This window comes from Phodopus roborovskii, unplaced genomic scaffold, assembly GCF_943737965.1.
Source record: "Phodopus roborovskii unplaced genomic scaffold, PHOROB, whole genome shotgun sequence".
In the NCBI taxonomy this organism is placed as follows: Eukaryota; Metazoa; Chordata; class Mammalia; order Rodentia; family Cricetidae; genus Phodopus; species Phodopus roborovskii.
In genome coordinates, this window is record NW_026126469.1 from 3,235,829 (window position 1) to 3,261,135 (window position 25,307).

The 25,307-nt window shown below is 45.9% G+C and overlaps 1 protein-coding gene and 1 pseudogene across 6 annotated transcripts in view; both read left to right on the forward strand.

Annotated features, from left to right (window-relative positions):
• Positions 1-21,280, forward strand: part of Tango2 (transport and golgi organization 2 homolog) — a 42,971-nt gene extending 21,691 nt beyond the window's left edge. For 3 of the 6 annotated variants that reach the window (XM_051191032.1, XM_051191033.1, XM_051191034.1), the window contains exons 3-9: positions 7,160-7,248; positions 10,052-10,171; positions 11,524-11,638; positions 14,067-14,137; positions 18,195-18,348; positions 19,414-19,518; positions 20,359-21,280. In XM_051191032.1, coding sequence (XP_051046989.1) covers positions 7,160-7,248; positions 10,052-10,171; positions 11,524-11,638; positions 14,067-14,137; positions 18,195-18,348; positions 19,414-19,518; positions 20,359-20,479 — 775 coding nt within the window. In that variant the 3' untranslated portion in view covers positions 20,480-21,280. The remainder of the gene's footprint in view (positions 1-7,159; positions 7,249-10,051; positions 10,172-11,523; positions 11,639-14,066; positions 14,138-18,194; positions 18,349-19,413; positions 19,519-20,358) is intronic. The other 3 variants (XM_051191035.1, XM_051191036.1, XM_051191037.1) reach the window with 3 other exon arrangements.
• Positions 21,281-21,485: 205 nt separating this feature from the next.
• On the forward strand, positions 21,486-21,579 carry LOC127227299 (uncharacterized; annotated as a pseudogene).
• The last annotated feature ends 3,728 nt before the right edge of the window (positions 21,580-25,307 follow it).

A 25,307-nucleotide genomic window follows, 5' to 3' on the forward strand; every position in this document is an offset into this window, starting at 1 on the left:
GAGAAATGATCCGGCCTGCTCCTGCTGTCCTTGGTTCTTCTATTCTTCTGTGCTTCCCTGCATCAACAAAGATGTGTTTGGGTTGACCCAGCCCAGCAAACTGTTCTTAATCTTGAGTGACATGTGAATCACAGGGTCAGCCAGAGCCTACTTGATAGTTTGTTCCATGAAGACTGCTTGCAGGTAACATTAAAATGGGAATAAAGAAGAATAAGAAATTAGCAAGTATACCTCACGCACAAGTAAAGACTTATGAGAGCCAAGCATGCTGTACACACCTGGAATCCCAATTCCACAGTAGGCTCAGGCACACAGGACAGACCAGCAGCAAGAGGAGGCTACAAGAGTAACATAACACTACCACCATCCTCGTTCCTGGGGTCACCACATATTGACTGGCTTCCTTTCCACAACACTCAGCTGTTAACATCCATACTGAGTCATGGCCTGAAATCCCTGTTCAGCTTTGGGAGGCTGAAGTTAAGCTGTTCCTCTCCCACCGCGGATACTCAGCCTGTGCATGTGGCAAGCTCCACCCACCTCATCCCTGCTGGGAGAGGCTGTGCTGCCAGCAATCCTGGCCCCTGGGACTCACCAGTCACTACCTGGACCTCACTGCAAATCACCTTCACATCCAGTGAGTCTGAAACCCTGGGTACCACCCTTGATTCAATTAACAATAGGATAATTAGAAAACATGCTTAAGTCACCTGAGCCTTAAATACTAATTGGTAACCAGATGTGGCTCACACCTTGTAATCATAGCACTTAGGGAGGCAAACAAGAGGTTCAAGGACATACAGGGCAACATGAAATTCTGAAAGAGAGAAAAGATTGATCACAAAGTCAGGCTTGGTCCCCAGGGCTGACTATGGCTATCATAGATAGCTTTTGAAGTGGAGAAGTCTCCTTAGGTTTCAATGGGAATGATGCCCCATACGCTGAAGTTGGTGGAACTGTTGGGAATTATTAGGAGATGTGACCTTGTTGGAGGAGGTGTGTCACTGGGTGATTGAAGTTTCAAAAGATTTGGGCCATTCCCAGTTACTCATTCTGTCTCCAGCTTGTGGATTAAGATGTGAGCTCTTCTACAGAGAAACCCTGTCTCAAAAAACCAAAAAACCAAAAAACCAAAAAAAAAAAAAAAAAAAAAAAAAAAAAAAACCTCTTGCTGTTCTTGCCACCAAGCCTTTGCTCTGCCATCATGGATTCGAACCCGCTGAAACACTTTCTTTTAAGCTGCCTTGGTCATAGTGTTTTATTACAGCAATAAAAAAGTAACTAATGCCTACTCACAACCACAGTTCTGTGTTTAAATTCTACCTACAGCTGGGTGTAGTATCACAGGCCTTTATTCCCAGCATTCCAGAGAAAAGTGAATCTCAGTAAATTCCAGGACAGCAAGAGCTACATACTGAGATGCTGTCTCAAAAAAACAAAAAGTAAAAAATAAGAATCCTAACTGCTAGTATATCAGAATTCCACTCTCTTTAGAGACAGACCTTCAGAGAAATGATAAGGTTAAAACAAAGCCACATGGGTGGGCCTTGATTCAACACACTGTCAGTTCTGTACAGACATACTGAAGAATGCTGGTATGAACAGATAGAAGATGGGCCTTTGGTGGAAACTGTAGCACAAAAAAGAAAAGACCCAGAGACTGATATTGGGGTTCAGACTTCAAGCTGAAAAACAGAAGTAAAGTAGCAGGCCACTAGCTCTCACCACTACCTCAGGCTGAATGGGCTGTTCCTGCTGCCTCTCTTCAGCATGGCTGGAGAATCCTGAGACTGAATGCCTTCCTGTCCTCGATGTGGCTAGAGAATGAATACTTGATCCTGAGACCTTGATCCTGTCTTATATACCTCAGTAATGCTGGGATTAAAAGCATGTGATCCCAGGTGCTGAGATCATCTTTGTGTGAGCTGTTTCTCTTTAGGACTGGATCAATCTTGTGTAGAGCGGGGTGGCCTTGAACTCACAGAGATCCATCTACCTCTTAATCCTGAGTCCTAGGATTAAAGGTATGTACAGCGACCTCCTAGCTTCTGGCTGCTGGGATTAAAGGTGTTTGCTTAATCCTGAGTCCTAGGATTAAAGGTATGTACAGCCACCTCCTAGCTTCTGGCTGCTGGGATTAAAGGTGTTTGCCTGGCTTCTATGGCTTGTGGCTAACTTTGCTTTCTGATCCTCAGGCAAGCTTTAATAAATAGTAAATCACTGCAACTATCCCTGCCAATGCTGTGATTTTACATTAGCAGCCTGTAGAGCTACAAGACAGTGAGCTGCTGATGCTGAAGCTGCCAGCCTGTGGTAACCCATCATGGCAGAGGGAGATCAGTCAGTGTGGTGGCTGTCCCAGGGGACTTTCCCTGCACTGGGATGCTCATATGCCCTGGGAGGGAAGCTTAGTCTCTAACTTGCAGCACACTAGTCTGTGTTTCTGGTGGAGGTGAAGAGGCCTAATACAGAGCTCAGCCAGGTAATGCAGATCCCAGCCTGGGGAACTGAGTGAATACAAACAATATTTTCCCAGCTTTGTGGATGAAGTTCACTCCTGGTAGCTACTTCTATTCCACCTCCAGGGATGTCCAGTGCTGGTGGCAGGCTGCAACTGTCACCTCAGTTGCAGCCACATAGCTTCTAACTTGCTCACTGAGAGGACAACTGGGCAGTGCTTTATATTTTGGCCATGACCCCAAGAGACACAGTCCCCAAAGAGCATTATAAACATCCCTAAGGTTCAAAATCTCTCAAGTCAGAATCATAAAATACAATACTGGAAGGGTTACTTGAAACTCTTGAGGCTTGAAGTATAAATAACTCAGTGGTAGAGAGTTGTCTTTTGTCCTCCACACTGCAAAATAGAATACAATAAAGCAATCATTGGAGTTAAGGGTTAACCTCAGGCTGTTGAACTCAGGCCCAGAGTTCAACCTAGCAAAATGCCTCCTTAAGGGATAGATCAAAAGTGAAACAAATAAATGCCTATTACGATGGTTGGTAACTGTGTGTACCTCAAAAATCTATAACTGATTATATGAAATACTCTTACAGACAATGTAACGACTTTGACAAGATTGATCAATAGCCCCAGCAAGTCAATTAGCCTGTTCATTCACTCAAAGAGCCGTGATCCAGAGAAACTTGCATTTTTTATAAGTGCAAATATAGTAAAAGCATGCCCCTCCATCTACTAGGGAAATGTCAGTGTTTCACTCTCAGGCACGTGTGTGTTAAGGTGTACATGCGTTTGTGCTCATGCATGTGGGGGCCTGAGATTCATGTTGCAAGTCTAAAGTCACTCTCTGCCTTATGCATTGAAAAGGGTCTCAGTTGAATCCAGAGCTTGCCAGTGTGGGTAGCCTAGCTAGTCAGCTTGCCCCATGGCTGGAGTTAAAGACAGACCACCATGCACACCCAGCATTCACATGGGTGCTAGGACTCAGCACAGATGAGCCTTCATGGGTACTGCAGTCCCTCCAAGTGTTAGCTTAGGAAGTTGTTTCTCCTCTCATCTAGGATTTGATATGAGTGCTCATCTCTCTAGCACATTCCTGAGCCATCAGGAGCTAAACCTATGATAAAAATAACCCAGCAGTTAGTGTTCTTCAGTAATTAGGCAAACACAGTTCTTGTTTAAAAATAGGTAGTTGGTGTACTGGAGAGATGACTCAGCACTTAAGAGTACTGGCTGCTCTTCCAGAGTATTCAGGTGGTAACTCACAGCCACCTATAAGTCCAGTTCCAGGAAATCCAGTTCCTTTTCTAGGCTGCATGTGAGTGATACATAGACATTCATGCAGGCAAAACACTCATACACAAAAATAATAAAAAGTTTCAGGAAAAAAAGTTTTCCCTTTTCGAGATAGTTTTTCTCTGTGTAGACCATACTGACCTTGAACTTAAGAGACCAGCCTGCCTCTGCCTTCTAAGTGCTGGGATTAAAGGCATGCATCATTCCCACCTGGCTATATAATTTTTTAAAGTCTTTCAGTCTTTGTGCTCATGCATATGGGGGCAAGCTCTGGATTTAACTGAGACCCTTTTCAATGCATAAGGCATTCAATCTCAGGCCCCCACATGCATGAGCACAAACACATATGTCTGTGTGTCAGAACACCTGAAACTGGAATTACAGACAGTTGTGAGTTGCCATGTGGTGCTGGGAATTGAATCCCAGGTCCTCTGAAAGAGTGCTCTTAACTGCTGAGCCATTTTTTCTAGCCCCAAGGAAGTGTGTGTGTATGGCCCTGGTAGAGTCTTTTTAAAGATTTATTTATTATGTATACAGTGTTCTGTCTGTCTGTATCCTTGCAAGTTAGAAGAGGGCACCAGATTTCATTACAGATGGTTGTGAGCCACCATGTGGTTGCTGGGAATTGAACTCAGTGCAGTCAGTGCTCTTAACCTCTGAGCCATCTCTCCAGCCTCCAAAATACATTTTAAAAAAATAAGTAGTTGAACATCTTCAAGTAGAAGTTCTGTTTGGTCAACTTTTCTTTTTCTCTTTCATTTTTTACTTATTTGTTTTAGGTTTCCTTTACTAAAATTATATAAGAATCCATTCTCTGGATCAGCAGCCCCTGCCTACTTCTGGGCACAGAGCTTACTGAGAGCACAGGCTACCAGCAGGGGCTTCCTGGCTCCACTGTCAGGAGTAGGACCAGGTGGAAGCTGACCCTACCTCTTGGAGAATGAGAATGAAAGTTTCCAACCCAGTTCCTGTGTTATCACTGCAGCTTGTGCCTCGGTGGTTTCTTTCTCCTAGCCACTGTGCAGGCTGGGCTCAATGAAAAATGTGGCCTTGGAAAGGCTGGCATTGCTGCCAAGGAGGGGGACATTTCTACCCCAAAAGGGGCAGGACAGAGATGGGGAGACACAGGTTTGTTGGAACTTGCCTGTTGAAGGTGCAAAGAATTGTTCTGTGGGTATCTGTGTCTTAGTTATGTTTCTATTGCTGTGATGAGACAACATGGTAGCTTTTTAAAGGAAAGCATTTAACTGGAGCTGGCTTACAGTTCAGAGGTTTAGCCCATTGTCATCATGGTAGGAAGCATGGCAGCATACTGGCAGAGATGGTGTACTGTTGGAAAAGGAGCTGAGAAGTCTACATCCCAATCTGTAGGCAGCAGGAAGAGAGAATGAGCCACTGGGCCTGACTTGAGTGTATGAAACTCAGTGACACACTTCCTCCAACAAGGCTACTCCTGTGAGTCTATGGGGCCATTGTCATTCAGACCATCACAGTCTATCCCAAGGGCAGTGATTACCTCTCCCTACTGTGGGTGACACTCTGCTGTGACAATTAAGGCAAGGGAGTAGGACACTCTAGAAGTGGTGAGGCTTCCACAGGAGGCCCAGAGGGCTCAAGAACTATTTCCATGTTCCTTTCATGAACAAGATGGAGCCGCTGATGTCCAGGCTGCCCTTGAGCTGCTTTTGACGGAGGCTCATGTGTCAAGGTCTGCTTCGGTGTCTGCAGGGGAGGAAGGAGGGCAGTTCCCTACACTCTAGTTTGGCCCCTGTGTGTGCTTGGTGAGAGAGTAAGGGAGAATCCTTACTGGCCTGACACTTGGGATATGGCATGGAATGAGACTTCCCACAAGCCCTGATAGATCTGTCTCCTCAAGCTGAGCTATGAAAACCTGTCAGTGGCAATCAGGCAGAGGCCAGAGATACAACTGCATGATTCCATGCTGCCTCCTCTAACAGCCTGAGAGATGTCCACTCAGGTAATGTAATAAAGTGTAGTGGATTCTTTTTTTTTTTTTTTTTTAATGGAGGTCTTATTGTGTAGCCCCAGGTGGCCTGGAACTCATAGAGATCTGCCTGCCTCTGCCTCTGCCTGTCTAGTGCTGGAACTAAAGTTTTGTACCATCACCCCAGCTTGACTTCACTACAGACAAAAATATCAGGGTGAGTCAACATGAAGCAGGATTGGAGTTTATTGAGAAGAGACTTTAACATAGATTTTGTCACAGAGGTTAGTAGAGCACTCAGGTGTCAAGATGTACAGGGGCCAAGGTGTGGGTTTCCCCAGACATGCTTCAGTGCCTGCCTTCTAAAGGGACATCTCAGAGGTATAAGACTGTGCCTTGTGAAGGGATGTTTCAAGAGTTGTGAAAGAACTTCAGGGATAGAGTGGCTCCTGAGGGGCACTGGGTTAGAGTAGCCGATAAGGTAATGGGTAACAGAAGATGCTTTTATTGTGAACAGATTTCAGTCTTGTTTGAGATACTCAGCAAACTTTAGACTTGTATCTGAGGAAGGTAGTAAGACCATGCTCAAGGATATAAATGCTCAGACTTTACAACATGGCTCATTGCTGTTTTAACATTCTTATTTGGAGAAAAAAAATCTATATAAAGAGTATTGTCTCGGGCTGGAGAGATGGCTCAGAGGTTAAGAGCACTAGCTGCTCTTCCAGAGGTCCTGAGTTCAATTCCCAGCAACCACATGGTGGCTCACAACCATCTGTAATGAGATCTGATGCCCTCTTCTGGCCTATGGGCATACATGCAGACAGAACACTGTATACATGATAAATAAATCTTATATTAAAAAAAAAAAAGAGTATTGTCTCTCTGTAGTCAATCTTTTAAAAAAAACAATTATCTTATTTTAAATTATTTATATTTTTACAGATACATGCACATAAGTTCAGGTATCCATAGATCAGGTGTGTGGGATCCCCTGGAGCTGGAGCTACAGACGATTATGGGCTTCCTGATGTGGATCTGGGAATCAAACTCCAATCTTCTAGAAGAGCAGTCCATGCTCTTAACTGCTGAACCATTTCATGTGCCTGCCCTGTGTAGGCTATCTTATCAGTAAATATTAATTGTACAAGAATTCTCAACTCTGAGTTGGTGAGATACTTCAACCCTTTCCATGTCTCCTTAGTTTCCTTTATATCCTACCTTATACTTAATCCTCCTAGAGCCTGATTCCCAAGGAGGAACTCTGACCATAGCTTCCCAGGAGCTGCCTAGAGTGCCTGTGGATATATAGCAAGGAATGGAGGTGGGGTTCTTATTTATGTTGCTGCTGCTGTAAATTTAATGTTAAACCAGGGGTGCTAGAGGTGCAACTCCATGAAGGAGCATATGCAGTTTAATCCCCAGCACATGGCTTCCCTTGAACTTTCTTCTCCCAGGCTCATCTTGGCAGCCAATAGAGATGAATCCTACCACAGACCATCTAAGCTGGCAGACTTCTGGGGGGACAACAATGACATCCTCAGTGGTAAGTTTCCTCACACCTGGTGAGCAACTGTCTACTGTGCTCCACTAGTTTGATGAAGTAGCACCTGCCAAATAAGACTAGTAATGGTCCTGCTTCCACATGCAAATGCTGAATGCATAAGTAGGCATGAATGGCTTTGGGGATTCAGCCAGGCCCAGAATCAGGCATCTCTTAGAACTAACTACCCAGTATGCCCCCCATGTATCTTCACATGCTATGGTATCCTGGTAGAAATGGTCAGCCTGTGAGAAGAAACCACATTGCTTGGTCTTTGGAGCATCATTATTGTGTGTGTGTGTGTATCTACATATATTTTCATATCTGTATTCATGTTCCTACCTGCACTCCTGGCCTCACACCAAAGGCCTGTATTGGGTATATTTTGTATACCTAGAAACCAGTAAGCTTTTTCTAGATGCAAACCAATTGTCAAGAGACAGTTTGAGCTTTGCTTTAAGGCCTGTTAGGTGGGTGAGAAGCCAGCCCCATTTGAGCTTATTTAATTATATATTTATTTATTCATTATTTGTCTGCCTGTGTGTGTGTGTGTGTACATGTGTACACTCTCACAATCTGCCATGTGGATTATGGGGGCCAAATATCAGATTTGGCCTCAAGTGTCTTTACCCACTGATTCATCTTGCCAGCCCATCTGGCTTTTTGTTCATTGTTTTGCAGTGCGGAGGGGATCAACATTCTATACTGACAAGTATTCTACTATTGAGCCATATTTCTAGCCTGCTTTTTGTTTTGTTTTGCTCTTGATGGGAGGTTACAGGGTCTCCCTGTGTATTTCTGACTTGCCTGAAGCTCGCTGCCTCCACCTTCTGACTGCCGGGATTATAGGTGTGTACTAACATACCTTCTCGAACCTCCTTAATGCCATGTTTTCATAGGTATTATGCTTGGTTTTATGTGGGAAAGTAAGTCTGTTCTCTGTTGCTTGGCCAGAAGTGAAAGCTCATTTGCTTTTCAGTTGTTGATTTGTAGGGTTTCTTTATGAGTTCTGGATATGAGTCTTTCGTTGGGTAAATGGGCTGCCATCTAACTTCCTTAATATCTTTTGGTGAGCAGAACACTTTATTTTTAACAAACAAGTTTTTATGGTTTGTTCTTCTTTGTCTTGTTCAGGAAGCATGCTCCTCCCCCAAGCCATAACTTTTCTGCTAAAGCCTCAAGTTGGCAATCTGACTCTCCTCTCAAATTAATGTTTACATACATGTATGAATTCATGTATATGTGTGTGCACATGTGTGCGTGGGGCCAGAGGACAACTTCAGGAACACTAGCCACCTCCTTTCAAACAAAGTCCCATTGGCCTGAAGCTCACTCATTAGTCTGGACTGGCTCATCACAATCTTCCATGGTTAGCCTTTCTCTGTTTGCACCACCCCGTACTGAATCTTACAGGAAATCAAACAGCTCTTCATGCTTGCAAGGAGAGCACATTAGTAACTTTCTTTCCAGCTCTGGTATGAAGTGAGGGTTGAGGTTTATCCTCCTAGTCATTGCAGCATTGTTAATTGAAATCAGTTGAATATACATATTGGGTCTGCTCTGGATTCTGTGGGTGCCACACTGATCTGCGGACATGTCTGGGTGCTAGTACAAGGCTCTGTCACTGCTCTTTTGAGCTGAGCACAGTAGTCATACCTGATCTTTTGAGCCCAAGCGTTCAAGGCTCTAAAATGTTTTCAATACTGTTTTAAATTATCTATTTGAATTTTCATTTTCTAAACCAGGCATGGTGATATAACCCTGTAATCCCAAAACTTTTGAGTCTGAGACAGAAGTGTCACCATGAGGTCCTGATCAAGGCTTTCAGGGCTATCTTGTGAGACTCTGACTTAGAAAGTGGTGCTGGGGAGGTGGCTAGCTGAGTTGGTACTTTCGTAGCATGCATTGCATAAACCAGGCACAGGTGGCACATGTCTGTAATCTCAGCACATAGGGTGAGGCAGGAGAATCAGATGTTCAAGGCCAGCCTGAGCTACATTAGACCTTGACTCAATAGTTAACCATAAGGGGCAAGTACATGTTGGTTCTTTGGTTTTCAGCCCACTTACCTTCTAGCTAGCTCTAGAGGGTTGCCTTGGGTGTGTTTGGGCTTTCTGCTCCCTACCATAGTTTTGTTTTCTTTCCCGTGTTTATATTTTAATTGTTTTTTTTTTGTGTGTGTGTGTATGTTCAAATTAATGACATTTTAGGGTTAGGGAGATGCCTAGTCAGGTAAGAGTACTTGCTGCACAAACATGAAGATCTGAGTTCAAATCCTAGAGCCCACCAGCATGGCCTTGTGTGCCTGTAACCCAGAGCTGCAGAGGGCAGGGACAGAGTCACTGAAGCTCAGCCCCCATCCAGTTCCAGCATAGTGATATGCAGTTATGAGGGTGGAGTGTGCTAGAGCAAACACCTGTTGTCGTTCTGTAGAGCCTGCTTGGGCACAGGTGCATGTGCCAGCACACACAGGTGTGCAAATAACACATTTATATTACACATACACACTCATATAAACATACTTTCTCATAGGACATCTTAACTTTTTACACAGACTGCATGTAGTGACCTAATAGTCTGTCCCAGATACTTCCTATTGTCTAGGGTCTCTCTCACATGCTCATCCCTGGGCCATACCTCCCAGCTCCTTTCCTATGGCTTATAGAGCCTGTATAACCTGGGACCTAGTGGCAGCAGCATTGACCCTATGAGAAGCTATGAAACATGCCTCTTGAGGACTAGGAGAGAGTACCAGTGGAACCCATCACAGGAACTTGATTGGTGGTAATGCTGTCACCTGCTGTAGGGCTCGACATGGAGGAAGGCAAGGCAGGAGGAACATGGCTGGGCATCAGCACACGTGGAAAGCTGGGGGCACTCACCAACTACCTGCAGCCCCGGCAAGAGCCATACGCCCGTGGTAGAGGTATGGGATCTATGATATGGGATTGGGTGGGGCTTAGGTAGGACAAAGACAGGACACACTGGAGTAGAGCTTAGGTAAGACTGGCAGACCAATGGAGGTGGGCAGGTCTCTTGGTAATGTGAGAAGAAAGGCACCCTGCCAGGGCTTCTGCTGGTGAGCCCCACACCCTTCATGTACCCTTCATACAATGGTGACAGGAAGAAGAGTTGGAGAGAAGAAATGGCCAAGCACTGCCAGTGTGATTCTGCAGGAGTGTCCTCCAGGCTCATGACTCCCTGCGCTGTGTCATTGTCCCCTGACTGTTGAATTTGATCTTTTATTTTTTTTAGAGATTTACTTATTTATGGATTTTATGTATATGAGTGTTCTGTCTGCATGTATGCTTGCATGTCAGAAAAGGACATTGGATCCCATTATAGATGATTATAATATGCCATGTGGGTGCTGGGAATTGAACTCAGGACCTCTGAAAGAGCCAGTGTTCTTAACTGCTGAGCCATCTCTTCAGCCCTGAATTTCTTTTTTTTTTTTTTTTGACAGGGTTTCTCTGTATTGCTTTGGAGCCTGTCCTGACACTAGCTCTTTAGACCAGGCTAGCCTCTAACTCAAAGAGATCCTGCCTGCCTCTGTCTCCCAAGTGCTGAGATTAAAAGGAGTTTCACCTTTCTTTTTTTTTTATTATTATTTTTTCTTATTTTACATATCGATTCCAGTTCCCTCTCTGTCCCATTTTCCCATGTCTCCCCCACCCCCCACTCCACAGGGAGGGTGAGGCCTTCCAGGAGGGATCATCAAAATCTGTCAAGTCATTTGGAGTAGGGCCTAGGCCCTGAGTTTCATCTTTCTTAATGCTGAATTTCTACATAGAGGCATAGTAGGTGAACTTTTTCTTTCATTTATCCATTCATTCTGCTGTGTGGAGTTGAACCCAGGGCATTGAGCAAACTAGGCAAGGGTTTTACTATTGAGATCTGTCTCCTACCTGGGGGGGGGGAATGAGTGTGTGTGTGTAAATAGTTTTGTTTTTCAAGACGGGTTTTTTCTATGTAACTTGGCTCTCCTGGAACTCACTCTGTAGACCAGGCTGACTTCAAACTCAGAAATTCACCTGTCTCTGTCTCTGAAGTGCTGGGATTAAAGGTGTGTGCCACCACCGCCCAGCCCTACAAAATATTTTTAAAACATTCTCCATAATAGCCCAGTTAGCAAGGTATGGCTGACTTCAGATGTTGGAGCCCCAGTGGAACCAACCCCTCTTTTTCTGTTCTCCCCTGAGGCCGTATTTCAGTCTTCCCTAGGTCAGGAGTTCATGGGTACTGCCTTGGCCATTAATATGTGTACCTTGCCCACAGGTGAACTTGTGACTCACTTTCTGACCAGTGACATGGACAGCCTGTCCTACCTGAAGAAGGTCTCTACAGAGGGCCACCTGTACAATGGCTTTAACCTCATAGCAGCTGACCTGAGGTGGGTCTGCCTTGGTAACTAGGTCTTCAGTACTGCTGTATATAGATCCCTGCCCCAGTCAGCTTGGTGGCCTTCCCCAGGACTTTACTTGAAGGGCAAACATCTGAGGATCTGGCCTGTCTGAGACCCACTAACTGAGACTAGGGTATGCTCAGGGCTTCTTGAGACAGTGTAAGATTGCTGGCTCCCTGCTGTGACAGAATAGCAGTGGAGAGCTGGCAGTGGACTCTTGCTTGGGGCAGCTCCAGCTGGGCATCCATCACCTCCTGTGGAGATACCTTGTAACAGCTGGCATCAGTCTGTCTTGAGTATGTACTTGAACTCCCAGATGGTACTCATGTTGGAGATGTGGTTATAGGAACACAAGTTTGAGATGTTTGGCCTTTCAGCGAGTTAAATATCCTTATCCCTGATGTCAGTGAATGCTATTAGCTGGGGGTTTCCTCCTGAGGGAAGCTGATGTTATCCTATACCCAGGTGTCTGTCCTGAGCTTCCTCCTACCACAGGCACAGGTCTATAGGTGAGCCCTAGGCCCAGCATGTCTTAAACATCCATTGTGTATCATGTGTCCTGTGTCATTCCAGGACTACAGGACTACATGGATAGATTGACTCAGTGTGGAAGCTGAGTGAGGTGCAATGGTCAGGAAAAAGGCCCAGAATGAGAGCTGTAGGGGCATGCTACCATCCTCCCTTCTCTCTGGTTCTCCTGGAAGCCATAAACCTATGCTTCCTTTCCTCTCCAAACATGGAGCTGTGTGTATGTTTTCAGTAGTAGTTCATGTGTGTCTGATCTAGCCCCAAAAGGCCAGAGCTATGGCTCTGATACAGGTAGGAATGGTTGCTCAGTAGCTATGTCAAACAGCTGGAAACAAGGCTGCTGTTCTCTGGGCAGATACACAGTAGCTTCTGCAGTTGGGTCTCTAGAAATCTGAGTAGCCTTCCCTGCTATAGATCCTGCAGGGTCAGAGTTCAGCTAAAGAGCAATCCCACAAGTCAGACTGCTGATGCTGCAGGGTAGCAGTTGGGTACTAATAAACCAGATCCAAGCTAGGCGTAGCTCTGCACACCTTTACTCCCAGCACTTGGGAGACAGAGACAGGCATGTCTCAGTGGGTTCAAGGCCAGCTGGTCTACATAAAGAATTGCAGAGCAGCTAGAACTGTAATGAGACATTGTCTCAAAACAAGCAATAAAGACCTGGGACTGGAGAGATGGCTCAGTGGGTAAGAGTGCATACAATGCTTGCAGAGGACCAGAGTTCAGTTCCCGGCATCTATGTCAAATGGTTCCTGCAAAATCTAGTTCCAGGGGACCCTGTGTGTCTGGCCTACACAAATACCTTTACACACACAATCAAAAGTAACAGTAAATCTGAGAGAGAGAAAGACAGATAGACAGACAAAAGCTTACAATGAAAATTTGTCCTGGTCATAGCTGTTCCTGCACACACACACCACCTTTTGTCTTCTCCAGGCAATGGTGACAGGGACACTGACATAGATACTCAATTCCATGGGTCCTTACACACACACACACACACACACACACACACACACACACACACACACACACACACAAATTAAAGAAAAAACTTTTGCCTGGCGGTGGTGGCACACTCCTTTAATCCCAGCACTTGGGAAGCAGAGGCAGGCGGATCTCTGTGAGTTCAAGTTCTACAGAGAGTTCCAGGACGGGCTCCAAAGAGAAACCCTGTCTTCAAAAAACCAAAAGAAAAAAAGAAAGAAAGGGGGAAAAAAAAACTTTTGCCACAAACAAAATCTTCAGAATTCTTAAGAGAGTTGCGAGGATTAGAGTGAGGAAGAATGTGAAAGGGATGTGAACCCACACTGGGGGCTGCTAAGCATGTATACATGTGGAACAGGAGGTTTTGTTTCTTAACCAAAGCCATCCCATCTGTGGTTGTGCATTTGGAAGGCATCTCAGTCACTTGTGAGTTCCAGCTGGGAGGGTTATTGGAGGAATTGTTTTGTTTGTTTGTGTTTCTTTTGTTTTGTTTTTTTTTTTTTTTTTGTTTGTTTTAGCAGTTACAGCTATGTAAATAGTTGTAAAATGCTGAAGTGGGAGAGAATAGCCTTTGTTACTTTGTTCAGAAGTGTGCTTTGAGGCTACCCATCAGAAGCACTTAGAGATTAGCCATGTGGTGGCATCTGTGATCCATCAGAAGGGCTGGGGTGGGATGCAGTTATCACAACATGTCTGTGTCCATGCATTCCGCTTCCTTGCTGGTTCTAGTAGTGAGTCAGGAGTATACCTGTGAGCATGGACAGGGCCTGGTGTCTCTGTGGCCCAGCTTTCCAGGCCTGGAGCTAGGCTGAAGTGAGCCATTGTCCTTGTGAGATCACTGGGAAGTTCTGGGAAAAGGGGTGCTTATAGCTCCCATCTGACTTTTTGCTTCCATTCACAGCACGGCAAAAGGAGATGTCGTTTGCTACTATGGAAACCGGGGGGAGCCTGAGCCTATTGTCTTGACACCAGGTGAGCTTGCTTTGGTGTCCAGGCAAGGTAGAGTAGGGGCTGCTCCTATATTGGTAATACTGTGTGCTTTTCAGACATCAGGCTGTTGTTGCATTACCCTCTTGGAACTTTACTTTTTGGCTTTTTGTGTGTATTATGTGGTCTGTATAGGACTGTGGCCTGCACCTGCCTACATCCTGCATGCATACATTCTCTCATGGGCTTTCCTGCACTGGACACCTACCCTAGCCCTCATAGCTCAGCTAGCAGCTCACAAAAGTCACCATCCAAGGTCTTCCCAGGGCCCCTTTGATGATACACATACATACACACATTTCAGCTCCTCTCCTATGCATACCTCCTACACCTAGTACCCATACGTATCCCATGTCCCCTGCCCCAGAGCTCCTAGATGCCCTTTGCTTTCCACACCTGCACCCAGGCTGTAGTTTCTGTTGTGATTTCTTGGAAGCCTCTTGTACCAGTGCCAGCCTCCACTCTGAGCCAACGCTTTCTCCCTCTCTCTCCTCCCTTCCCCTTCCCCCTTCTCCCCCTCCCCCCTCTGTCTTACACACATACATACTCACACTCACATGGTCCTCTAAGCCACTTTAGAAGAAAGTAAGTTTATGTCTTGGCAGAGGTCTGGTGCCAAGACTGAGCAGGACCCATGGGAAATAGCACAGTACGGGTGAACTAACCTCCTGGGGCCAACTGCTTTCTCCTTCATTCACAGCCTGTGAACCATCTGTGCTGCTAACATCTCACATCTGTGGGCCTTGGACACTGACTCTGACACTAAAACTGAGCCAGTGGCCCATACTAAGTGTCCCTACCCCTAGGGAGAGAGTCAGTGTCCTCAGCAGCACCAATACCCCACCTCCTTATGACACTTTTCATAATACAGTTTCTGCATCCCCAAGTCATGGAGTCTTTCTTAGGCAGTTGGTACAGGTTACTAAATGAGGTTGCAGGACACGTGTTACTCCTTCCCACTGAGAACCTAAAATGTTGTATTCAGGGTGGAGCTCAAGGGAATTGAGGTGCAGCCCCCAGGATAGCTGAGTAGCCCTGCCCTGCCTGTACTATTTGCTCCAAGGATAATGGTGAGGCCTATAGACCTAGCCTGCTTCATGATGGAACTCACACATGTCAAAGCTGGCATCAGCTTTTCATGACTTTCTGGGAATTTTTGAGCCCCAGGTGGGCCAAAGAGCTCCAAAGCTGGGGTATGTCTAGGCAGGATGCCATAGATTGGTGAGATCCTAGAGCGTGTGGCTTTAGTCACTCCCACTAGGTCTCCTGCACATTCTCACATAGGGCTGTAGCTGTGGCACCCCACATTAGTAATGTACATCTTCCCCTTCCTGTGCAAGCCCAGGATGGGTCTGGTTGTACTTCCAGGATCCAGCTCATGGCTGACTTGAAGCCTGGATTTAGGCAGAGTCAAGTGCATATATCTCCTGCAGGTCTTGTGCTCTGTTTGCTTCAGAACCCCTTCATTTCAGCTTCTTGGGGTCTGCAGATCCACTAAAGAGGTTTTGTATTCCAGAAGTCAGTCTCATACCAGCCCAGCAGCCCAGGGGCCTCTGAGAGAGCAGCTGGAGACAAGGGCATGAGGCCTGCTGTTTTCAGAGCTAAAAGTTCCCTGACTGCAGCTTCTTTTCTGCTGGGTCTTTATAGTAGAAATTCTTTCTATCTACATGATTTATCCCTGAGCTTGCCCCCACTTAATCTATGTCCCCTTTCTTCTAGTGTTCAGAATTGAGTTCAGGCCCTCACACCTACTAAATACAATCTTAGTAAACCCTCAGCCATCTACTTTTAAGCAGAATTTCCCTGAGTTCAAATCCAGCAGTAGCTACATAGTGCCAAGCCAGCCTGGGCTACACAATGGGACCCTGTCCCAAACGACCCATTATCGAATGGGTCTCACGTGCTATGCATGTAAAGCCTATCACACAGCCAGCTGTAGCGGTACAGCCTGTAATTCCAGTGCTAGAGAAGTAAAGGCAAAAAGATAGTCATAATTTTAAGGCCAGCTGATATGAAGAATAAATTCAAAGCCAGCCAAGACTTCATGACAAGCCTCTTACCTAAGAGGTGCTGAGGTGGTTGGGGGTGGAGGAGAGGTGGGGGAGTGGGAGGTAAGGGAGACAGAGGCAGGCAGATCTCTGTGAGTTCAAGGATAACTTGGTCTATACAGTAAGTTTCAGGTCAGCAAAGGCTACATAGTGAGATGTTATCTCAACCAAATTAGTTAAAACAAAAAACAAATAGTTGGCAAGGTATGCACACCCAGCACTCAGGAGGCAGAGGCAGGCGGATCTCTGTTGAGTTCAAAGCCAGCCTGGTCCTACCTAGGAAGCATCGGGTACATCATCCACCAGAGCCATCTGCACCCACTCCTCCTCAGATGTTTCATTCAGATGGAAGTTGACTTGTGATTTAGCTTACTTGTCAAGTACCTTTACTCCTGAGCTACCTGACTGCCCAACACTTCTGTTTCCACTTGGAGCCTTTTGAGGAACTTTCACATGGTTGGCCAAAGCATTTGCACATTTTTTACATTTCTGCCAGCAGTTTAGTTTATGAAGGTCCCTGTTTTTCTGAATTTTCACCAAGACTTGCTATTCTCTGTCTTTAGAGGGAGAGAGTTCTAGGAATAGGACCCAGACCCATAAGCATGCTGAGCACATACTGTACCACTGAGCCATATCCCCAGACCTCTGTCTTCCCTCTCCCCAACTTGAGATGCTGGTGAATCAAGCTCAAAACCTCTGGAATACCAGGCAAAGCTCTCTACCTTTGACACCATTACCTGCATTTTCCTTTTTTTAGGCAAGGATGAGGAGGTGGGGTTGGGAGTTCATGTATCCCAAGTTAGCCAGACCCCAGCTCAATATATGTTCAAGGGTGACAATGAACTCCTGATCTTCCTGCCACCTTCTGAGTGCTGGAATTACAGGTGTGGTCTGTCCATTTAAAAGTTTTAGTCTTTCAGCCAGGCATTGGTAATGCATACCTTTAATCCCAGCACTCAGGAGGCAGAGACAGTCGGATCTCTGTGAGTTCCAGGCCAGCCCTGTCTACAGAGCTAGTTCCAGGACAGGCTCCAAAACAATACAGAGAAACCCTGTCTAGAAAAGTCACACACACACACAAATTGGTCTTTGTATATAATCTACAAATCTCATCAAAAATCCTTTCCCATTTTGTGCTTTATTTAACTTGTTTGGCACTTTTTTTTGAAATGTGTAACTTTAAATTCACATGAAGTCCCATTTATCTTGTTGCTTATGCTTTTATTGTCTTACTTGATAAATCATTGCTTAATTTAAGGTCATGAAACTTTTTCTTTTTAAAATGTATTTACTTTGTGCATGTGTGTGTGTGCATGCACGTGCATATGGAACACAATCTCACTCTAACCCAGGCTGACCTGAACCTTGCTGTGCAGGCTGGCCTCAAACCTGCCACAATCCTGCCTCAGCCTCCTAAGTTCTAAGATTATAGATTCAGGCCACCACATTGATCTTAAAGCTGCTCCTTTTTTGTTTTGGTTTGGTTTTTGGAGACCATGTCTCATGTAAGCAAACTTGCCTCAAACATTTATTTGTTGTGAATTTATTTGTTGTGAGTGTGTGCATGTGAGTTTGTACCTGCCTGTGTAACCATTCCTCAGCTTACATGTGGAGGTCAGAGGACAACTTGCAGGTGTAGTTTTCTCTTTCCACCATGTAGGTCCCAGAGCTTGAACTCAGGTCATCAGACTTGATGACCGTTGCCTTTACCCACAGCCACCTTGATGGCCTTGAGTTATTTTTGCATAGGATGTGAGGTCAGGTCCAGCTCACCCGGCACCATCATAGAATGGTCTTTCAAGCTACTCCAGAAAAAGAAAAAAAAAAAAAACACTGACACCAGGGCTGACAGCTTGGCCTTGGGGGCTCCAGCAGAGCCTGAGTGATCTTCCAGGAACTCAGCTTCCACTGGTGTCTTGTTCAGAATTCTTGACTAAGCCATCTGCCCCAGCCACCTAGAGCCTTCACATGGCGAGACTGACTTCTTCCTACAGGAACCTATGGGCTAAGCAATGCTCTACTGGAGACACCCTGGAGGAAGCTGTGCTTTGGCAAACAACTCTTCATGGAAGTGGTGGAGCAGAGCGAGGCACTCCCTAAGGATACCCTTGTCACCCATCTCCTAGATGTACTCAACAATGAGGAGGCGTAAGTGAGCAAGTCCTCTGGGGCAGCCACACAGGCCTAGGGCTGGGAGAAAGCAGGATTTGCCACCTTGAAGGCCTGCAAAGATGAGCAGGGTGGCTTCCCAGCTGCAGTAGAGCCTGCCTGACCTGTTATGCCTTCTTAAGACTCAGACCTATCCCTTGGGTTTCCAGTGGGCCCTGGATAATGAGAGTTGGTGCAGCCAAGGCCTGTGCTCTCTGAGATCTGGTCTCCCTCTACTCAAGAACGGCTAGTGTGATATTCTAGAAGGTTCTAGCTACTCAGCAAACCTTAGGGAGATGAGCCAGAAAAGCCAGAAGCTAGTCAGAGCAGACCTAGGGCTTGACATTGTTTGCTATGCTCTGCCTCCAGTAACCTTGGAGCTAAGGCATAAACACACCTGTCTCTGGAAGTAACAGACACCCCCTTCCATGCCCATGAACCTCTTCATGGGGTGCCCTCAGCAATCCCAGCCAAGAGCCCTGGCATTTGTTCCTTCACTGTCCTATGCATCTTCCCATTCTGCTCAGAAGGCCCAGTGTCCCTCTATCTTGCTCACCTTGCAGCCTCTCAAAGGAGCATTCTGCCATGCTTCCATCCTCCACAGAGTGAGGACTGCCCTGACCCCTGCTCACTCTTCTGTGAACCTTAGCATCAGCTGCCCCTGTGTGGGGCAGTGCTGGGCTCTGCTCAGCCATGTGTCCACATGGTCCTCAATCACTTGGGCAAGCCAATTATGGCTCTGGCTGGTCCTATTGATAAGCACAGTCATGGTACAAGTTGTGCTGGTTGCTGAGTCTCAGGGTTAAAAAAGGCTCTTGTCCATGGACCGATGCTCACAGGGTACTGCTAAGTGCCATCTAGATGCCTAGGCTTAATGATGGAGTCATAAGTGATATGGTGGAAAGGTGACAAAGCAGAAGGAGCCAAGTAGAAAAGTTATAAACAAGCCTATAGTTCCTCCTCAGGGACCTCAGGCTGCCAGCATGGCAAATAGTGCCCTCACATACACAGGCTGCAGATAGGCAGTATAGGACTAACAGCTTTTCTGGTCCTCTATTTCTCTAGACAGCTGCCAGATCCAGCCATTGAGGACCAGGGCCAGGAGTATGTACAGCCAATTCTGAGCAAGTATGCAGCGGTGTGTGTGCGCTGCGCCACCTATGGCACCAGGTGATCAGGGTCCAACTGGCTGGGCATATTCCCTTCCCATTGGCTCCCCACAACATAACTGGCCACAGCTAGGCACCTTCTCTGATTCCATGCATTTTGGAGTATGTCTTTCCTAGACTTCACTACAAGTTGAGCAGATCCTATAGGTGGCGTGCCCATTGGGTAAGGAGGTCAGAGTTCCTGAAGCTGTCATTGTGTCCTAGGTGGGGCTCCTGCCTGCCTCACCTGTTCAAAGAAGCCAAGATGGCATTTGGAATGTTCCTACCTGCAGACACTGGGACAGCTACCCTGGCACTGATTCTCCAAAGCCTGTGTTTTACATGCTGGAGTGGCAGCTAAGGGCTGGTCTTTCCTATGTGTACCCACCCTGATTGAAGGGCAAGAGCTCACATCTGAGAACCCATGGTAGGGTGGGCTAAAAGGAATAAGAAAGTGAGCCAGGTGACTTAGCCTGGGCCAGTGGTGGAAGGTCACAAGAGGGATTGTTTCTAGATAAATAGGTCATGTGCCTGAGTAGTTGGAAATTTAACCTCTTGGAGAGCCAAACATGGCAGGTGTCTGGGAGCCTGGTGTACTACGGGTGGGAGGTAGGTAGTCCCTGTGAGGGATATAGTGAATTGGTTCTTGCTGTGGGAAAAAGGTCAGGCCAAGTGTTTCAGAGCAGAGGTAAACAGTACTCACTCACCCATGAGGCTGGCCAGGGAACCCAGATGCCTCTGATGAGCCCCTCATGTCCTCAGAGATGAGTAGCCAGATCAGGCCTTGGGTGTGATGGGCCTTCCCTCTATGCCTCAGGTCTGGTCTCAGGTGGAGCTGGGGCTAAAAGATGCTTTCTTTCAGAACCAACACCATCATCCTCGTGGATGCAGATGGCCATGTGACCTTCACAGAACGGAGCATGCTGGACAAAGACACCTCTTACTGGGAAACCAACACCTATGAGTTCACACTACAGAGTTAGCCCCCACCGCTAGGATGCCATGCCTCAAGGGTCAGCATAGGCAGGAATCTTACATGGCCACACTGCATGTCTGTGTCTCAGCTAGCACCCCTAGGACCAGGACTCTCTCTGATCTGTGTGTTATCCATACTTGACTTCATACTCAGCTCAGGGTTTGTCTTTGTGCCAGTGGGGAATGACAAGAGTTGAACACTAGGTCTGAGTCAGGCCAAGGTGTGACATGCATGTGTGACTGCGCATCATGCTCAATCACACCACCATCACTATGTGTACACATGTGTGAGTCTATCTGACTAGCAGGGGTGTGCTTTTCACTTCACATGTGTTTGGCCAGTGGTCTCTTCCCTGAACAAGTAACACATGCAGGATTTTTATAGCAACTGGCCTTTCCCTTCTTAAATGCTGAACACAACTATGTCTCATGTCCTCATAGCCAGTCATGCTCCTGCAGGAGAACTGGTCATGTTGGAAACTGCATCAGGCACAAGAAAAGCCCACATGGGTAGAAAATGGAGATAGTTGGAGACACTGTAGTTCCTTATGTGTTAGGGGCGTCCCATGTGTGCTTTGTGGTTCTGCATGCACGAGGATCCTGTGTGCACTGGTCAGTCCCATTGTGTGGACCTTGGGGTCCCTTAGACCACTGCCTGCCCAGCAGGCGTTGTAGGTTCTGAGCAGGACCATCTCAGCAAGTGGCTCAACCAGCTGCTGCTGTCTCCCATCTCCCTCATCACAAGCTGGACTTCATAGGAACATGAACATGAGCTGTTAACAATAAAACTTTGAGGTTGTGATGGGTAAGGTGTTTTCAGAGTTCTTCCTTCCTGTGGTGGCAACAAAACTGCCACTGTCATGGTGGGTCAGATGCCCACTCAAAGATCTTTCTTCTTTTTACATAATCTTTAGAGCACTGATGGATGCTTGCAAGAATGACCATGGTGTTAGAGAACTTATTTGTGACTACAGGTGAGCTACCACCAGCAGAGATTCACTAGGAGCCCCTAAGGTCCTTTTTGGTTCATGATTAGGCGTTCATGCTTTTGGAAGACATGTGACTCCCACAAACCTGGGTATGACATCAGAACATTACCCATCTGATGTGGAGGGGGGAAGGGGAGTCCCCGAAGAGAGTCACCCTGTGGTTCTTGGGGCCAGAGAATGGTGAGAATGGAGGTCTAGGTTCTTAGCCCTAGGCCTTGGGGAACATGCTCCCCCATCCTGCCAGCAAGAAGTCCATAGCTCAGGCTCTCTTGTACATCTGGAGCCACCTTTGTCTTGGCGTTTCAGAGCAATGAACCAAGTGTGGATCCAAGCGGGCTGCCCCAGTCTGAATGTGATCTGCTGCTGATCCATCAGTAAAGAAAAGCCTGACTTCACCTTTCCTGTCTGTAGCACCCTCCTCTGGCATCTAAGAGAAATACTGCTTGTTTGAAATCAAGGTCTAAGTGGGTGACAAAACACATCACCCAGGCCTGAAAAGAAACAGGTATTGAGTATCACATTGGCTGAGCCCCCACAGGTTGTTAAAGACCCTGCCACCCTTGTTCTATACCAGTTTCTATTCCTCAGATGTAGTGAGATATCCATCCCGCCTGCACCTACTGCACTGACCACCCCATTGGGGGTGGGCAGAGGTGTGGATGTGACAGGGAAGGCTAGGTCTGGGGTCCTAGACCCCAGCTCACTTTTGCTTCCTGGTCGGATTGTAGAGAGCATCTAGGTGGTATCCATGGAGCAGGGACCCGTGGTGGTCATTTGTCATGTGTGAGTGAATCCTCCCAAAATAAACCTCACTCAGCTTATACTGAGTCCCAGTAAACCTTATTTCCCAAGCATTAATCAAATGTCTACCTCTGTCTTGCCATAGAATCCTCTGCCCTAAGTCTGCCTGAAGTTTCTGTGGAAGGGGCAGCCTAAAAGTGTAGTTTCTCTTTATATTATAGTCTGAGTTATATCCTCTAGATAGGAGATCCTCATCCCAGTCATACAACCTTGCACAACCTTGCAGCCACCTTCATCCAGACATTATTAGCCTCCAAAGCTCTAAAAGAAATGTCTGCTATATTGGTGAATATGTAGCTCAGTGACAGAACTTGCCTCAACACTGTCTTCCCAAAAAGAAAATAAGCCAAGTGTAGTGAGGGATGCCTGTGGCCCAGCACTCCAGAGACCAAGGCAGGGAGCTATAGAAAGATTGAGAAGATTGAGGGCAGCCTGGGGCCTGGGATGAATAGCAAGTGAGAGACCCTGTCATGTAAAACTAAAACAGGGTCTTCACTATGTAGACCAAGCTGGCCTTGAATTCAGAGATCTGCCTGTTCAGCTTCCTTGGTGCTGTTGTTAAAGGTGCGTGCCACTACACCTGGCTTGTCGGGAGTTTCAAGCTCAGTTACTTGGGGTGTTTTTTATCATTGTGGTCAAAGGTGAGCATGATTCAGTCTTAATCAAGGTGGTGTGGGTGTGCTGTCAGGAGCTGCTGACACAAGTCTGAGGTAAGACACATAGCTAAGACTTTAAACTCAAATCTCAAGTTTTGTAGCATAGAAGATACATGGTAGGGTCCTTTTCTTGAGAGAGTAAGTCTTTGATGAGTTTTCTTTTTTTCAATCAATAAAATACATTGGTTTTAGTTTGTTCATTTTGTTCTTTGTTTCTTGAGTACTCCCTGTGGTAAGATTCTGTAACCAATGCTGAATTTTTAGTTAACATGTTCAAAAGTCTCTTGTGGGGCTGGAGAGATGGCAGTTAAGAACACTTGTTGCAACTGGGTGCTGGTGGCACACGCCTTTAATCCCAGCACCGGGGAGGTAGAGGAGAGTGGATTGAATCCTTTGGAACTGGAGTTACAGATATTTATGTGCAACCATGTGGGCAGTGGCAATGAAACTGAACCAAACTGGAGTCCTCTGCAAGAACAGCCAGTTCCCTTAACTGCTGAGCTATTTCCCCAGCCTTCAGTTTTTCAAGACAGGGTTTCCCTTTGTAATCACTCTGTAGACCAGGCTGACCTCCAACAATAGACTTTTTGTTTGTTTTTTCAAGACAGGGTTTTTCTGTGTAGTTTTGGAACCTGTCCTGGAACTAGTTCCATGCTGGTCTGGAACTCACAGAGATCCTCCTGCCTCTGCCTCCCAAGTGCTGGGATTAGAGGCGTGCATCACCATTCAGCCACAATAGATTCTTCTAATGCAAATAAATCCTGTGTATTTGACATCCTAAATTTTTGTAGTTGACATCCGGCCACTGCTGTGGCTGTTGCTCCAAGAGAGAATCCAGCTGTTCCCAATCCTAAACTTGCTATGAGGGGGGGAACTAGATGTTTGTCTCTGCCCCAGCAGGTTGGAAAGATTTGCAAATACAAATGCTCTTTCCCTGCCAGACTGTCATATGCAAACATCCTGGGAAATAGGAATACTAGGATACAAAATGTTGAGGCTTGATGTATATGCCAAATAGCTAAGCAGTGATATAATCCATCATCACATACAAACTGAACAGTTTCAACCAAGAGGAGAATGAAGGAACGCCTACTTGACAATTGTGACCAGGAGCTGTGAGACATTTAAGGCAAGTTTTGTGTTTGCTCTTATAGAGGGGATATATATACACATACATATATATATGTATATATATATGTGTGTGTGTATATATATGTATATATACATATATATATCCCATGAAAGAGAAGGAGAGAACAAAATAACATTATTAGTCTACAACTCTCATCAGTCTTATCTTTAGTGGATCTTCTCAGGCCTTGGTGACATCCATTTTCTGCAGCCGGGTTATAATCCCCATTGATGTGCTTGCCCTGGAGTGATATATCCAGGTGCCCATACCATTTATTTTTGATAAAAGTAAGGGTGGTCAAGATGACAAGGTGTGATCCCTTCCAGCATGCTCCCAGTCTCCTTTAGACCTATCATTCTAGCCTTTTGTTAAGGATAAGGGGTGACATACTCTCTTCTGTAACTACTTCTCAGCTAAAATTAAGACATTGTTGTCAGGACCCAGGAAGGCTGGGGGTCAGGGAGTTGGGGCACTCATCAGAAGCATCTGGTTAGCTGACCTAGCTGAAGAGATAGGGAGCAATCACATTGGCTGGACTGATCCACATCAGCTTTTGGCAAGTCCAGGGCTCACAGCTTTTTGGAGCAGTTTGTAATCAGCAGGTGTTTCCTGGACGCTATCTGTCAACCAAGTGGAAATCTGTTGAGATAGTTACAGACTAGGGACACAAGTTAAAGTTTAGGAACTTAAAGGAAAATCTTATGTTTAGAACTTCCCTCTTAGAAATAAGCAATAGGTGGGTAAATTGAAGCGGTTGACAGACAGGTGTACTTATTTGGAGTCCATTTGACCTGTGACAGATGAATCTAAGTTTTGATTCTCTGAAGCTTACATGAATTTAAAGTTTATAAAAAAGGATAAAAGTTTTAGATATATTAGCATTATCACTGTTAGGAATCTGTACAGAAATCCACATTGTAGAAAAAAAGTAGTAGTCACATGCCTTTGAGTCACAGTAAAATCTTTAGGACCCAAGAAAGGATTTTGAGTTAAAAGCATTAACACATTTTCCTCTGTCCAGAGGGCTGCATTTGTAGATATAGATTGGACAGAGATGTTCTTAGCACAACAAGAACTTATTCGAGCCTAGCCTAGTCTACAAAGTGAATTCCAGGACAGCCAGGACTACACAGAAATCCTGTCTCCAAAAAACAAATCAAACAAGAAAGCACCTTTAGTCTACACTTAGAAAACAATCAGAGGGAATTTTAAGCTTTGGGTCTATAGTAGTACCCAGTGCTTTATCAGAGCCAGATTA